This window comes from Hyperolius riggenbachi, chromosome 9, assembly GCF_040937935.1.
Source record: "Hyperolius riggenbachi isolate aHypRig1 chromosome 9, aHypRig1.pri, whole genome shotgun sequence".
Taxonomy (NCBI): Eukaryota; Metazoa; Chordata; class Amphibia; order Anura; family Hyperoliidae; genus Hyperolius; species Hyperolius riggenbachi.
In genome coordinates, this window is record NC_090654.1 from 261137859 (window position 1) to 261153100 (window position 15242).

At 46.1% G+C, this 15242-nt stretch overlaps 1 protein-coding gene across 2 annotated transcripts in view; it reads left to right on the plus strand.

The window, feature by feature from the left end:
- The window catches only part of SIX4 (SIX homeobox 4), a 64121-nt gene that overhangs the window by 13312 nt on the left and 35567 nt on the right, over window positions 1–15242 (plus strand). For both annotated transcript variants that reach the window (XM_068254425.1, XM_068254426.1), the window contains exon 2: window positions 10148–10812. In XM_068254425.1, the coding sequence (XP_068110526.1) occupies window positions 10148–10812 (665 nt within the window). The remainder of the gene's footprint in view (window positions 1–10147; window positions 10813–15242) is intronic.

Genomic DNA, 15242 nt, shown 5'->3' on the forward strand with positions numbered 1-15242 from the left:
ATAAAGAAAACCCTGAGAATCCCGCATGAGGAGATGGGCTAGTCCAAAACCCGTAGGTTCTGTCAGATTTATACTAACTGTAAGTGATAGCAACATAGGAGAAAAGTAATTTAAGGTTCATTTTACCCTGAAAGAAACGTGCTTCTTATCTGTATATGTTTACATATATAGTATTTTAAAGTTTAAGATTTTCGTGACAGAGGTCCTTTAAAGTGGACCTGAACAGAAAGAAAACAGATACATGCACCCTGTATGTATTTAGAGAGTTTAGCCCAGGCATGGACAAACTTGGCCCTCCAGTTGTTGAGGAACTACAAGTCCCACAATGCATTGCAGGAGTCTGACAGCCACAGTCATGACTCAGTCATGAGTCAAGGCAAATACCTTGTGGGATTTGTAGTTCCGTAACAGCTGGAGGGCCAAATTTGCCCATGCTTGGCTTAGCCTGTCTAATCCCTTTATCTGTGACTGATCACCACTGTAATTTGATCTCTCAGCTGTGTCCGCTCAGCAGGGCTGTGGAGTCGGAGTCGGGGCAATTTTGGGCACCCGGAGTTGGAGTCGGAGTCGTTGATTTCATAATCTGAGGAGTCGGCTGATTTTTGTACAAAATCCACATCCCTGTTAAAGTGAACCTCCGGACTAAAAATCGACTCAGCAGCACTGAAAAGGCTTGGTGTTTCTTTAACAGTTTCACAGCATCAGAACTTTGTTTCTCTTACATAAGCCTCATTTTTAGCTGCACAGAAGAAAACTGCCCGGGCTTTTTTCCCCTGATACTGTGCAAAGCATGATGGGATTTCTGATTTTGTTGTTCTCGTTCTGTTTTGGTGCCATTTTTTTTTTTTTTTTACATTTTGAATTTGACATTTGAAGCCTAGTGTGTGCAGCTGGGAGGGGTTATCAGGACACAGGACAGTTGGAACTGTGTCTCCTGCTCCTTGTCACCTCCTTTCAACCAAAAAGATGGCTGCCCCCATGACAAAGATGGCAGCCCCCATGAATCACAAACATTTGCCTGTTCTTTTAAAACAGGGTGGGTAAGAGATTATATTACCTATCTATTCTAATTAACATAACTAATGTAACTTGATGACAGTATGTTTGTTTAGGCTGAAATTCCCCTTTAAGTATTAGACTAAGGAGTCAGAGCCATTTTGGGTACCCGGAGTCGGAGTTGGAGTCAGAAGATTTTTGTACCGACTCCACAGCCCTGCCGCTCAGGAATCTTCTCCACAGCAGAGCAGCTAATTTGTAAAGGCAGGATGTCAACCCTATGCCTGCTTCCATGAAAGCAGGAAGTAGACACACTGCAGATTTATTGCAGGATTTGTAACAGCTGTAACAAAAATGTTTTTGTTAAAGGTTATTATGCTGTTGCTTATCTTTTAGAGCAGAGAGGAAGTTCTGAGTTCAGGTCCGCTTTGAAAATGACGTTTTTAGATATCCCACAGTTTTAATTTTACATTTACTTTTTACGTTTTTACTGTTTCATTGTCTCTGCTCAATGACACATTCATTTGAAGTATGCCAGAGCTAAAATCTATGCACTATTGACACACTTTATCTCTTTCCTGTTCTCAGAATCCATTTTCTGCTAGGAAACTCTTTTATTGGATGTATTTTCTTATCAGTGAGGATTACGCTATAGTCCGACCGAGACAAACTGTCACTTGCATACCTGAATTTTAAAGGGGAACTGAAGAGAGGGGTATATGGAGGTTGCTATGTTTATTTCCTTTTAAAGAGACACTGAAGCGAGAATAAATCTCCCTTACCTCCTAAATCCCCTCCGTGCAGCGGGGGATCACTTCCGCATTCAGGCAGGGCTAATGGCCGCAGCCCTGCCTCACGCGCGTCTGTCATCGCGTATCTCCGCCTTTCCCCCGCCCCTCTTAGTCTTCCTTTGCTGAGAGGGGCGGGGTATAGGTGGCGATGCGCCGCTGATAGACGCGCTGTGAGGCGGAGCTGCTGCCGTTAGCCCTGCCTGAAGAGCAGCAAAATCTACGACCAAGTTGGTCGTTGATTTTGCAGGTGGGGGGGGGGGGGGGTTGGGGGTGAAGGGACCCCCGTTCAGCCGCGGGATAGCGGCGTTTTAGCAGGGGCACACATGCCCCTGCTGAATATAAGCACTGAAGCGAGATTTATTCTTGCTTTAGTGTCTCTTTAAGCAATACCAGTTGCCTGGCAGCCCTGCTGATCCTCTGCCTCTAATACTATTAGCCATAGCCCCTGAACAAGCATGCAGCAGATCAGGTGTTTCAGACTTTAAAGTCAGATCTGACAAGACTAGCTTGTATACTACTGCAGAGAAATAGACCAGCAGGGCTGCCAGGCAACTGGTATTGATTAAAAGGAAATAAACATGGCAGCCTCCATATATCTCTCTCTTCAGTTCCCCTTTAACTCTTCCCCTTTAACTCTTTCAGGCAGAGAAATAATAAAAGGAACACAGCACAGTTATTTGTGTGCTTGGCACTGTACATACACATCTACCTAATCATGCCACCTTGAGTATCATTTAAAGGCCAGGTTTAGAAACCTTTTGTACTGAATAGATGCATTAGCATAGTTTCATACATTTACTGCATATCATTTATGAAAGTGTTTCTTCAATAACAGGCAAAGTACCTGGCGCAGTGGTTGGTTGTTGCTTGTCTCTCTACAGGCTTGCGTAATGATCAGTGTATGTTTTGCGGCTCAGCAGTGCCGGGTGCTTGATTCGGATGTTGGCACTCAGTTATTGTACAGCTTAGTGCCAGCTGACAGTTGTAATTGGTGAATTGGGACTGGTCTATGAAACGGAATAGTTTGGGTTACCTCCTCCTAAATGTGTCCAAATGCTGCTGGTCATCCTGGTGTTCCTTCCAAGTCCTCCCCTGTCACCAGGATTTTTTCAGTGGAGCAGAGCGATTCTGAAATGCGCATGTGCAAGTTTTGAACTGCACATGCGCAGTTAAAGAAATTGCTCGTGGATGAGCCATTTTGTTCTCTATGTCCTTGTGCCTGCAAATTTCTGAACCTACTTGGGAAACTTCTAGAAAATTATTAGAGGGATCCAGTACAGTCCCCATTCTCTACCTCCCCCCCCCCCCCCCCTCCTTCATTTCAGAGGTATTTTAAGTTTAGTCAGTATAAAAGACTCAATGTTAGAGAGGTGGGTAAGGTTTTAGGAAGGGGTATTGGGGTAAAAATACTTGCAGCGCTTGTATGCATTTACTCTATACTTTAGTCTATTTTCAGATGTTTAATTATGTCTGTAACAGCGTATGGGCTGGGCAAGGCTGTGAAGTCGGTACAAAAATTATCCGACTCCTCAGTTTATGAAGCCTCCGACTCCAGGAACCTCACATTGCTCCAACGCCTCGACTCCACGGCCCTTGCAGAACTGTGGAGTGGGTTACAAAAATTATCCGACTCAACTCTTCAGTTTATGAAACCACCGACTCTGACTCCAGGTGCCCAAAATTGTTCTGACTCCACAGCCCTGGCTGCTGGGACCCACTAAGGGCACTTTGGCAGCGATTGCTGATCAGCAAAGCACTTTGCCAGTGAGATCCCTATGGGGGTGGCCTCACTAGCAGCTTTGCGATCACAAAACACTTGTTGCAGAATTTTGTGAGTGGCCACATTGGTGGCGGCAGAGCCAAACCGCAATCACTCCAGGAAATTGTGGCACTTCCGCCTGTAGTGGGTCCCAGCCCTTTGTGTGTCTGTACAGTGAGGCTGTAAGCTTCTTTGAGGCTGGTTTCACAGTGGGACGTTACAGGCGCACGTTAGAGCAGCCTGTAACGCACCCCACCGCACAGCAATGAAAAATCAATGGGCTGTTCAGTGCCCACGTTGCGTTACAGTGTAACGCTGCGCCATAATATAGCGTACTGCATGCAGTACTTTGTAAGCGGTTAGACTGTTTGCACATGCTCAGTAACGTTGGGGAGGAGCGGCCGGGCACATGGCTAATTAATATTCACTGCACTCAGTGACGTGCAGTGTTTACTTCCTGGAGCGGCCGCTCTGTGCGGCGATTGGCCGGCGGGACCACGTGATGCCGCATGCGTCCAAGAGTGCGCATCACGGACGTCAGAGTGAGCTGCACAACGCGTCTCACTCTGACGTCCAAAGCAGAGAGCACCAAGCGTTGCGTTAGGGACACGTTATGCGACCATAACGTCCCCTAAAACGCAACGTCCTGGTGTGAAACCAGCCTTACTGAGCCCCAGCCCTACACTGCAGTGAATTTCATGCCCTAATATCTAATATATCTTTCTTACTGGTACGGAGATGGAGGTTTCACACGAGCATCTGAGGCGCAGTGGCGTAACTACAATTCATGGGGTCCCCTATCAAAAACTTTTGGCCCCCCACCCAATGCTCACACCCCTTCCCTTGCCTTCCCTTCGTACCCTTCACAGCCTTGGGGCCCATCTCACAAGGGTCAAAAAGCAAGTGTGGCTATCGGGATCTTCACACCCATAACCAGTGTAGCCACAAAAACACCTGATCTGACGTATTGCTTCTTGGATCAGAGGAAGGGAATTTGAGTAGTTGCTGGCCCCCCTGCGATTGGAGGGGCTCGTCCCCTTTAGTTACGCCCCTGTCTTATGCGGCGTTTTCAATGCAAGAAACCATTAGCATGAACTGGGGCTGGGAGCACACATAACATAGCGTGAAAGGATGCGTTTTATGTCAAGTTTTATGTTAATGTTGTGTATTGTTTACTGAGTTTTTGGTGCGTTAGCCTTTTTCTTTTCTTATTTTTTTTTTGCGATTTGCATGTGCTTTAATAAGTTTGCGGTTTGCATACACAAAACGTGTAGCTACGGTTTCACTTTGCGGTTTATGCAAATTACTAGGAAGAAAACAAGAAGCAGAAATACATGATAAAACTTTTTTTTTTTTTTTTTCAAAAAACGCATAGAAATACGCATACTATTGCGTTTCCATTGACTTTAATTATGTGCGTTTTTGATGTGTTTATAAGTATTATGCAACAAGTCCAGCGTTTTTAAAAGCGCAGGTTTGAAAACGCATATGCGCTTGTTTTTCGTGCAGCCCATAGACTTCCATTAGCGGCAAAAACGCATTTTTGCAAAATGCGTTTCTGCTATGTGTGCAACTAGCCTGAAAGAAAATAGCTGCAGGCCGTGGTCCTTATCAGCTGTATTCCCGCATGCTTGTGCATGCATAGCCAGACATGATGCCTTTGTTATAGCTCAGACCTTACAGCTAATAAATTATTCACAGGCTTTTAAACATATTGCGATGCTCTCTTGCCCAGATAAGATGACTGCACATATCGGAAGCGGCGTCATTGGACGGGATCTGCAGTAATCGTGCCTGCCGTTATGCAGAGGGAAATCTTGCTGTTTTTGCTTATTTTTGTACAAAGCCGTCTGTTGGCTCCTGGCTTGCAGTGAGTGGGGGAGGGCTGCTCCATGCAAGGGCAAACATAGACAGGTAACATTCCTCAGTTGTCTAAAGCACTGCTTCCTGATTCACTCCCACCCTCCCCCCACTGCCTCCCCTCACCCCCCACGCCTTCACACCTAGGGGGACATTCCTGCCTCTGCACTCCAGGCCTCAGTAAATTGTCAGCCTGGCAGCTCAGGAAGTGCCTAATGAATGCAGATGCTGGTGGCTCTTACTTCACTAATTAGCTAATAATTACTGAGGGAGGTGAGGCCTGCTAAGAAGGCAAAATAAAAACTATTCATGACTTTTCTGGAGAAGAGCAACCCTGTCACCAGCTTCCAAGCGTACCTGGAGGCAAAAAATGAAAAAAGTTAAAGCGGACCTGAACTTCCAATCTGTTCTAAAAGATAAGCAATAGCATAATAATAATGACGTTACAGGTGCACGTTAGAGCAGCCTGTAACGCACCCCAACGTACAGTAATGAAAAAATCAATGGGCTGTTCAAAGTGCCCACGTTGCGTTACAGTGTAAGCCGTCCAGCTAACGGCTGCAGCCCTGCCTCCAGCCGCGTCTATCAGTGGCGCATCGCCGCCCCTCTCAGTGAAGGAAGACTGAGAGGGGCGGGGGAGAGGCGGAGATACGCGCTGACAGACGCACGTGGGGCAGGGCTGCGGCGGTTAGCCCTGCCCCAACCAGGAAGCGCTCCTCCGCTGAAACGAGGGGATTTGGGGGATCAGGGACCCCCGTTAAGCCGCGGGATAGCGGTGGTTTAGCAGGGGCACACGTGCCCCTGCTATCTATGAGGTCTGAAGCGAGATTTATTCTCGCTTCAGACTCTTTTTTTGTAAAGTCAATACTAACCGTTAAAAAAAACAAAAACAAAAAAAACCCCAGATACTTAAGGTAAACGTCTACGTCCTATAGAGCCTTCCCGCTCCTCTCTGTCCCCGTTCCAGCGCAGGATCTCCCGTAAGCAGTGTTGGACCAATTCTCTGCAATTTTGCGTACGTGAAAATCGATACGATGAGAGCTATTTTAAAAAGCGCTAATCAATCGCAAAACGCTCAGAAAAGCGCTTTTAGTGTGAATGGGCCCTCAAGTCTATTTTCCACAGACTGTTGATAGGCAGTGAAATGCCTTTCAAACTCTCGCAACTGCGAACTGCTGCCTGGCAACTGCTTGCTGGGCACACAGCTCAACAGTTTGTGGCAAACTTTAAAGAAACAGATTTCTTTCTTACAGCTGACAGAAAACCTGCAATAAGGCCCCGTTCACCTCTGAGCGATTAGCGGGCGTTTCCCACTAATCGCTAAAGTGCTAGTGCTATTTTACCCTATGGCAGTGATCTCACTTCCGCGATTGGCGCTGATTGCGGGCGCTTTGTGATTAGTGTCTGTCGCAAAACTCATTACATGCAGCATTTTTGCCGCGCCTCTGGAGCACTGATCACGATTGTTCTGATTCGCGGAAGTGTCCAGTGATTTTACCACTCTAATTGCGGTAAAATCGATAGCGCTTTGCGCTTTGCAGATTTAGGCTCAGTTCACATCTGAAGTGTGTTTATTTCCTGCTTTAATGAAAGCAGACATGTTAACATCCTGTGTTTACAAATTAGCTGCTCTGCTGAGGCAGCCAGCTGACACAGCTGAGAGATCAAATTACAGTGGTGATTAGTCACAGATGAGGGGGAATTAGACAGGCTAAACTCTCTAAATACATACAGGGTGCATTTCTCAGTTTTCCTTTTTTCTTGTGCAAGAGTTCAGGACCGCTTTAAGATGCAATAGAATACCTTTATAATAAACTCCAAGGGACCGGGAAAAGTAGTTTACTATATCAGAAATGGTCATAATCGGGCACATAAAGTTTATCATAGTATGTATCTTAATTAAGTCAATAATTGGGAGTCGTGGCTGCCAGCCTGCCCATGGCTCATCGCTGAAGTATGACATGCGCTCACCCACTTTCTGCTATAGCCGGATACAGAATGCAGAACAGAAGTGTAACTGCATGTGTGCGCCCCTTATCATGTACCCAAACCGAAGCTCAGGCACAAAATCAAATAACTGAGAAGGAAGCCTCTGAATCCTAATGAAGCTTCCCTCTGCATCCCTCATTTAGCCTCATTTAATGCCTAGTACACACCATACAATTTTGTTCGATTTTTCTGGCCATACACTTATAGATTTGCTGCAGATTCGACCATCAGATTTCTGTCAGATGCCTATCAGGTCGAATCTGACAGGAATGTATCTGATGTGTGCCACACACTAGGAATCGAATTTCAATAGATTTCAGAATGAAATCGATTGAAATTTGATCAAAATGCAGTGTTGCACCATTCAATCCAATGTAACCCTATGGGCCATCGACACTGGAAATTGATCGATCATGCTTTCTGCTGCATCAATTTCTAGCCGATTCAATCAAAATGGTCGAATCGGCTGTCAATCGATGGCTAAAATCGACCAGTGTATGGCCTGCTTTCGATTTTCTGTAATTAGATTATTTTCTGTAAAGTACTGGTAGAGACTGGTCATTATGGGCTCGTTTCCACTATCGCGAATCTGCATGCGTCCAACGCATGCAGATTCGCACATGTAATGCAAGTGGATGGGCCTGTTTCCACTGTAGCGTTGTTGAGGTGCGTTTTTTTCAGCGGTAAAAAAACGCACAAAAGAGCCAACGAATTCGCCTGCGAGTGGAATGCATGCGAATCGCCGCTAATGTATTTAATAGGAAATTCGCATGCGGCTATGGTATGCGAATTTTCATGCGAATTCGCATGCGAATTCGCATAGGTACCAATGTAATTCAAACAGGCAGTGACATGGTTAATTTCGCATATACCCTCACCTATGCGAATTCGCATGCGAATTCGCGGCAAAAAACGCGCAAAAATTCGCATCCGCATGCTAATTCATGGAATTTCAACAGCGGTGGAATCCAGGCGATTCTGCACCGCAATAGTGGAAACGAGCCCTATCTCTGGTGCATTGTCTTCTGGTTATCTCCTGCTGAGTAGAGCAATGCTTAATTGCTAGGCAGATAGATGGTTAGATAGATCATTTCCAACATGTTGGAAATGATCTATCTGGCAGGTAAATCTAACAGAAAATTTACTAGGCATTATGCTGGTGATACATGGTACGTTTCTGTACCGTGTATCGACCAGCTGATATTTAGCTGGCCCAATCAAGCCGCTCGACCCGCGCCCGCTCGATTTCCACCGGCGGACAATGGCAGGGAATCGAGCAGTGATAAGGAAGCGCCGGCGGGGACGAGCGGCAATCGATCCACGCGGACGAGCGGGGATGTGGTGGGGGTCGATCCGGCGGCTATGCGGCCGCCGGATTGACCCATGTATGCCCAGCATTAGCCTCTTTAGGATCTTCCTTCTCCTTAATACAGCAGATTCCATCACTGTGATCGAATCTGCTGTGAAATCCTTGCGCAAACGCTGACCAAACGATCGATTTCCGTCTGAAATCGATTGTTCCTGCCGATCTGTCCGCGCGGAAGATTTCGCTCGATCACCGGTGGGTCGGGAGTGCGTCTATAGCAGCGTTCGAATGTGCGACGACCGACGCTAGCAGTAATACATTACTTGTTCCGCTGGCGCGTGTCCCCGCAGTCTCTTCTCCGCGCTGGGCTCCAGCTGGCTTCACTTACTTTCTGTCGGGGGAAGTTTAATTAAACAGTAGAGCGTCAGCTCCACAGATTGTGAATCGGTTTCACAGTGAAATCGATTCAAAATCTGTTTGCAGTGTAGGCAGCCAATCGATCCCTCTTTGATCAGGTTCGATCACAGAGGGATCTATCTGCTGGTCGATCTGGTGGCAATCGACCAGTGTATGGCAGCCCATTCACACATGGGCAATTAGCGGGCGTTTACCGCTAATCGCCAGGGATCGCTAGTGCTTTTTAAAGTGCTAGCGCAATGTCAACTGTATGGCAGTGATCTCACATGCAGCATTAGCGTTTTTAGAGGGATCGCAATTGCAATCGCCATCATCCAGAAAAAGTAAAATATCCAGTGAAAAATATGCGTTTATCAAATAAAAATTGCTGGCACAAAATGCTAGCGCTAATCGCTAACGTTTTGTGTTTGTAAGTGTGAACTGGACCTTAGTATTTGTTTCTAAACCAGAGCTTCGGCTCAGAGACCGACTAGGAGTGAACTTCTCGTTGAGATTAGGATTTATGAGCCGGCACTGCCAGTGGTTTTATTTTTATGTTGTTAAAACCACAATGCACATAAATACATTGAACCAAATTAACTGTGTGCGGCATTCATAAATTGTTTTTTGAAATTTTGAAGTTTAGTGAAGGTATAGATTTGTAAAGGCTTGCAAATTTTTTTTTTTTTTTTTTTTTTTTTTTTTATATGACCGGTCCTCTTTCAAGTGTTAGTAACACTTTCCCCCCCTTCAATGCTTGGTATTTGTCAGACCACTTAACAAATGGTATCCATTTGCAAATGCTGCCACATGATTGCCAGGGAGTTGCCAAATGGCCCTTGTTGTCCTTGTTCTGTTTGCTTCCTGCCAGTTCACACAGGCTGAAGTGTCCATTAGCCTTGACACAAAAGGTTACATTGAGCCATTTGTTTGTTTTTACATAACATAAAGCTGAAAGCAGTCTTGCACAGGCAGGTTGTTACATTTCTCTTTTGAATTAGTACAACTTTAACGATGTCTTTGTTTCTTTCACGTTTTTTGTATTTTCAGTGAGTCTGATGGAAATCACAGCACTGAAGATGAATCCAGCAAAGGTCACGATGATCTGTCCCCAAATCCAATGTCTAACAGCTCCGATGGCGTCCCCAACCTCAGCCTTTCCGCCGCGGCCGACACGGTCTACATGCAGCAAATTGGCAATAAGATTTCGCTGAGTTCTTCTGGCGTCCTCCTGAACGGCAGCTTGGTTTCCTCCAACCCTCCCCCCGTCTTCTTAAACGGTGGCTCGTTTATCCAAGGACCCAACGGGGTACTGCTCAACGGTATCAACGTAGGCAGCCCGCAAACGGTCACCTTGAATTCACCCAAACTGTGCCCCACCATTGTGAGCAATGGCGGCCCCCACTCGGACATCTTGGTGTCTTCCTCTGAGGAGGTCAAGGTCCTTCAGACTGGTCTATCGGACGGCTCTACGGCGTACGCTACGAACCTTCAGCCTTCCTTCCCGGGCTTAATACCGGCCTCTGAGATAAAGACTGAAGCCATCCACCCGGTGGTATCACAAGATGGCGGGACTGTTGTTACCTTCACCACTCCGATACAGATAAACCCGTACGGTATAATGCAGATACCAAATTCAGGAACAAACGCTCAGCTAATCAATGGAAGTATCGGGTTCTCTACACTCCAGCTTCCCTCCGTCACGGTTTCTCAAGGTAAGTCAGCTGGTTGTGAACCCACAAAAGCCACAAAGTTCATTGATAACCACTGATGTCAAATCCAGATTCCAGTTAGGAACTTAGTTTTGGGTAGTGCATAAAGAATTAAGAAACTTAGATTTTTTTTTATTTCTTTGCTAAACTTGTAATTGGCTTCCAAATATATACCTTCTCTTCTATAAAGTGTACCTGTAGCGTAAAAAGTGCCCCTAAAGGGTACTTACCTCTAGGGGGGAGTGGGGGGGAGATCCTCTAGGCGTACATATTGTTGCGGCACTGGTGAGGTGGGCGCGGGGAGAGCCGAATGACGCATCCGCAAAGCACCCCGGCGGCGATAAATACTATCTCCCCCCCCCTGCGATTGCTGGAGCCCCGAATTACTGCTACACAGGGTGTGCATCATAGCATTGCTGCTATGGGGTGCCTGGTTTCGGTGCCCCGGTGGTAATCTCCGTGTGCCGAAACCACCTGCTTCTTCCTCTAGATTCTGAGACCTTGCTCCTCCTCCTCTGCAGCCCATTCTGGGACCCCCGAAATTGAGCTTATTACACTTGTCAGTAGCTGGCACCGGCGCTCTAGCACCCTCTAGCTCGCCTTTGGAAAAAGCCAGTCGGAGGGTGCTAGTGGGCGTGTGCAGGGAGGCCACTCTTTGGAAGTAGTAGTAGTGCTTTATACTAACATGACTGTCATTTGAACCTCTCCATAAGCTCTACATGGAGTCACTGGATGCCAGAATCCTTCTAACCTTGGGAATGAATGTCATTGCAGTAAATTAACCAGTTTTTAGGGGGTGCGAGGTGACCATATTTTTTGTCCTGCTTTGTGCAGACTTGTGATGCAATCAGACAGCCAGAGAGAGAATTCTAGCAACCTTGAACACTTAAGCTTTAAGCCTCATCTACACGGGTAGATGAGGCTGCGATCCGGCTGCTCGATTAGCCGCCGGATCGCCTCTTCCGCGTGCCCGCCGCGTCCCCGCTCACTGCGCGTGCGCCACATTCGATTCCTCGCTCGTCCCCGCCGGCGCCGCTTATCTCCCGCACGATTCCCTGCCATTGTCCCCTCGCGGGGAGCGAGCAGGGAATCGGCGGTGCGGAGATCCGTCCCGTCGGATCTTATCAATCAAGCCGCATCAGCGGCTCGATTGATAAGGAGCATCGCGGCCGCATCTACTCGTGTAGATGCGGCTTTAAATGTTTTACAACAAGTTTTCTAAAAAGTTAGAGCAGCTGAAGTTTAATAACCTTTAATTGCATTTGGTTTGCTTTATTTATTGTATTTATAAAGCGCCAACATATTACGCATAATCCTTATGATGCATTTTAAGTTTATTGTAATTATGATTAGGAGCTCCAGCCAATACTTTGCTTGAATTTTGACTTGAGCTGCATTACGAAGGTTTGCCACAGTCTACAGCATCCTACAGTGCAATGTAGTCCAGATGGGCCCATAGAAAGGTGCTCCTCTTGCGTTGTGGTGTGCCAAATTCAGGGCTGTGGAGTCGGTACAACAAATCAGCCGACTCCGACTCCTTAGTTTGTGAAACCGACTCAGTCCCACTGAGTGACGCCTCTTAAAGGACCACTATCGCAAAAAAAAGTAGGCAATTAAAATTTGACAGAACCGACAGGTTTGGGGCCAGTCCATCTCTTAATGGGGGATTCTCAGAGTTTTCTTTGCTTTCAACAGCATTTCCTAAACAGCAGTTGTAAAGTCTAACTGATAAAATGGTGTGCAAATGAGTAGGGAGGCTGGCTGGTATCTTACTATTTTGGCAGTTAAGCTGCTGTTCAGGAAATGCTGTAGAAATCCCTGAAAATCCCCCATGAGAAGATGGACTGGCCCAAAACCTGTCGGTTCTGTCAGAATTTAATTGCCTGCTTTTTTTTGCAATAGTAGTCATTTAAAGGGAACCTGAACTGAGTAAAATAATTTAAAATAAACACATGATGTAGCTGCAAATGAATATTGCATACTTACCTCACCGTCAGTTCCTCTCAGAAGCTCACCATTTTCTTCTTACAGTGATCCCTTCCAGTTCTGACAAGATTTTGTCAGAACTGAAATATACCAGTTGCTGTCAGTTATATATCAGCTGCAGTCAGTTATAACTGAATGTGCAAGGCAATGTCCATGTTTCGCCTATGGCTCAAGTGGGCGATATTACAGTTTAACAGGGTGCTGACCGGGAGCAGTTATGGGGTAATGGCCATTTTCAAAATGGAGGATGGAGAATTCCATCAATCACAGTGGACAAGCAGGACACAGGAGAGAAGAAAGAGACTGATGATTACACTACACAGGAGGTAAGTATAACGTGTGCATGTTTAGTTTGACTTTTAATTTTCAGTTCAGGTTCTTTTAAGTCTTAATGCTCAAAATGCTCCTGGCCGACATTACAGGGAGCGTGAATGGACAGAGGGTGCGACTAGCTCTAGTTTGATCCAAGAGTATGAGTAAGCAAAACTGATGGACGAGTATATATACACTCCCCATACTACACAGACTTCAAGTGCACTTTAAGACCTACTACATGCTTTATTTATAGGAAGAGATGGGGCCATAATTACTTAATATTTACTATAATAATATGTGCTCTATTGATTAAGGAAAGTGTTATTTTTGGCTCCACGTTAAAATATGATGGAAAGTGATGAAAAAATTGGGTTTTGTTTAACCAATAGTTGGGCAGACTGCCATATTTATTTCCTTTTAAACAGTGCCAGTTGCCGGGCACAGTCCTGCTGATGTATATGGCTGCAGTAGTGTCTGAAACACACCAGAAACGAGCATACAGCTAATCTTGTCAGATCTGACAATGTCAGAGACGCCTGGTCTGCTCATCATGTCACATGTCACCTCGGGTATCCTTTACGGAGCAGCATATAATATTACATTTACGGATTCCCGACAATCCTTTGTCCCAAACTAACACCTGTTCGGTCACTACACTAAAACTGAGTATTCACGGCAAGATGGATCAGGTATCTCCGCCGAGAAACAATTGTTCTTCAATCCATCTGGCCCGATCTTAGACTTAGACCATCATTTGCGGCCTACAAATGAGCGATCATGAAAACTATTTACCGCGGGTGTCTATGGGGATGTGAACAATCGCTCGTTCAGTGATCCGTCATGTCAGTTGCGAACTTTGCTCATCCCTAAACAAGATCGCGTTATCGTTAAATCGGTAAAACGATAGTTTATAGTAAAAAAATCGCAACAAAAATTGCGCCATGGGTACCTTAAGGCTAGGTACACACATTGGATTTTTGCCTGAGACAATCTATACAGATAATTTTAAGCGTAAGATTTCGGCTGTGTTCCCACAAGAGGGGTCCGTTTTGTATCCGCTCCACGTCCGCCTGCCATCCGACGCGATCACTGCTCACCTGCCCCTCCACTGCTTGGTCCTTCTATATTCAGCCTATGGAGGCCAGCAGGAGTATGCAGGGCTCTCCATACGCTGCCTTAGGCCAATTTTCCCTAGCATCAGGGAGAATTTTCATTGGTCCACCATCAACCAATGTGAATTCTCCCTGTTGCAAAGGATTCTGATTGGTCTTTTGCAGCCCAATAGAGATCCCCATGCTGCTTCTCAGTGTACAGGGATAGAGCGGCAGGACGCATAGCCCGGGGCAGATGCAAATGCAATTCACCTGCCTGGGACTATCAGTGGCTGCACAAAAGTGCGGTCCACTTACTGCAGCGGATCCGTTGCTGAGTGACAAGTGGGGACGTCTCCTATTTGTAAGATAGGAGCGGTTCACTGTCTGTTTCGAGATGAGTGGAGAACAGACAAAAAATGTCCGCTCTAGTGGGAACAGATCTCACTCTTGCTGCCGAAATGCTGAGATGACCAAACCCTTACGGCTGATATTGCTTTGAATTATCCTGTTTTGTTTTTTTACGCATTGCTAAAATCGCCAGTAAGGCCTGGTGCACACCAAAACCCGCTAGCAGATCCGCGAAATGCTGGCAGATTTTTAAAACGTTTTTTCTTCTTTTTCTGTAGCGTTTCAGCTAGCGTTTTGCGCTTTTGGGTAGCGGTTTTGGTGTAGTAGATTTCAGATATTGTTACAGTAAAGCTGTTACTGAACAGCTTCTGTAACAAAAACGCCTGCAAAACCGCTCTGATCAGGCGTTTTTCACAGCGGTTTGCGGTTTTCCTATACTTAACATTGAGGCAGAAACGCATCCACAATCCAAAAAATGCCTCACCCCGGGAGTATGCGTTTCTGCAAAACGCCTCCCGCTCTGGTGTGCACCAGCCCATTGAAATACATTACCGAAGCGTATCCGCAGCCGCAAGCGGATTGCAAAACGCAGCCGAACCGCTCTGGTGTGCACTAGGCCTCAGATGGTGTCTCTTATGCAGCCCAAAAACCAACTATGGGAAGGAAGTAATGGTGGAAACATACAGGGGC